The sequence below is a fragment of the Penaeus monodon genome, chromosome 32 (genome assembly GCF_015228065.2).
Source record: "Penaeus monodon isolate SGIC_2016 chromosome 32, NSTDA_Pmon_1, whole genome shotgun sequence".
In the NCBI taxonomy this organism is placed as follows: Eukaryota; Metazoa; Arthropoda; class Malacostraca; order Decapoda; family Penaeidae; genus Penaeus; species Penaeus monodon.
Window position 1 is genome coordinate 28,294,518 of NC_051417.1, and position 652 is coordinate 28,295,169.

Genomic DNA, 652 nt, shown 5'->3' on the forward strand with positions numbered 1-652 from the left:
CGTTTTCCATTCAGACAGAGATTTTAAATACCTTTACTTCACTTACCTTTAAACGATGAGTTCGTTGAATTGAGGGAAGATTCAGTATATTGAATTACCCAAGGTTAAAATCACTCCTCTGTTTCAGCTGGAGGTAACATTGGATCGGGAAGTATGATTGTTCCTTCAACTTACTCTAGTGGTACTCCAACTGCCTCAGCGGGTATGGTTCAGTCAGGTAAGCATTGTTATCTCTCAGGCAGAAATAATTGTATTTCTGAATGAAAATTAGTCTTCTGATGCTTGTACAGATGTCAGAAGATTTTGTCTTTATATATTTTAGCCTTTTTGTATTGAAATGGGATATGTTGGGAAAAGGGAAGTGATGTCTTATTAAAAGAACAATATTTGTGAAGATCTATGAAATATACTTCATGGTATTCATTACAAATATCAGCTGCAAGGATTAGACTCTGTAGAGATGATTACACAAAAGATTAATTATTTTCAGTTATGCCACCAGGAACCTATGTCAATAGAATGAGGCCCCGGGTCCCAAGCAGTGCTCTTCCCCCAAGGCCACGTCAGCGATCAAACTCTCTCGTACTTCAAACAGAACCAGGGATAACACAGAGAGGTAAGGCCTTCGAGAATGATTGTTGGGTACTGACTC

General features: G+C 38.5%; 1 protein-coding gene across 1 annotated transcript in view; it reads left to right on the forward strand.

Moving 5' to 3' along the window:
• Window positions 1-120: 120 nt before the first annotated feature.
• Window positions 121-652, forward strand: part of LOC119593785 (endochitinase A1-like) — a gene marked incomplete in the record, with an annotated part of 14,905 nt that continues 14,373 nt past the window's right edge. The window contains 2 exon segments of the mRNA XM_037942808.1: window positions 121-217; window positions 491-616. Coding sequence (XP_037798736.1) covers window positions 154-217; window positions 491-616 — 190 coding nt within the window.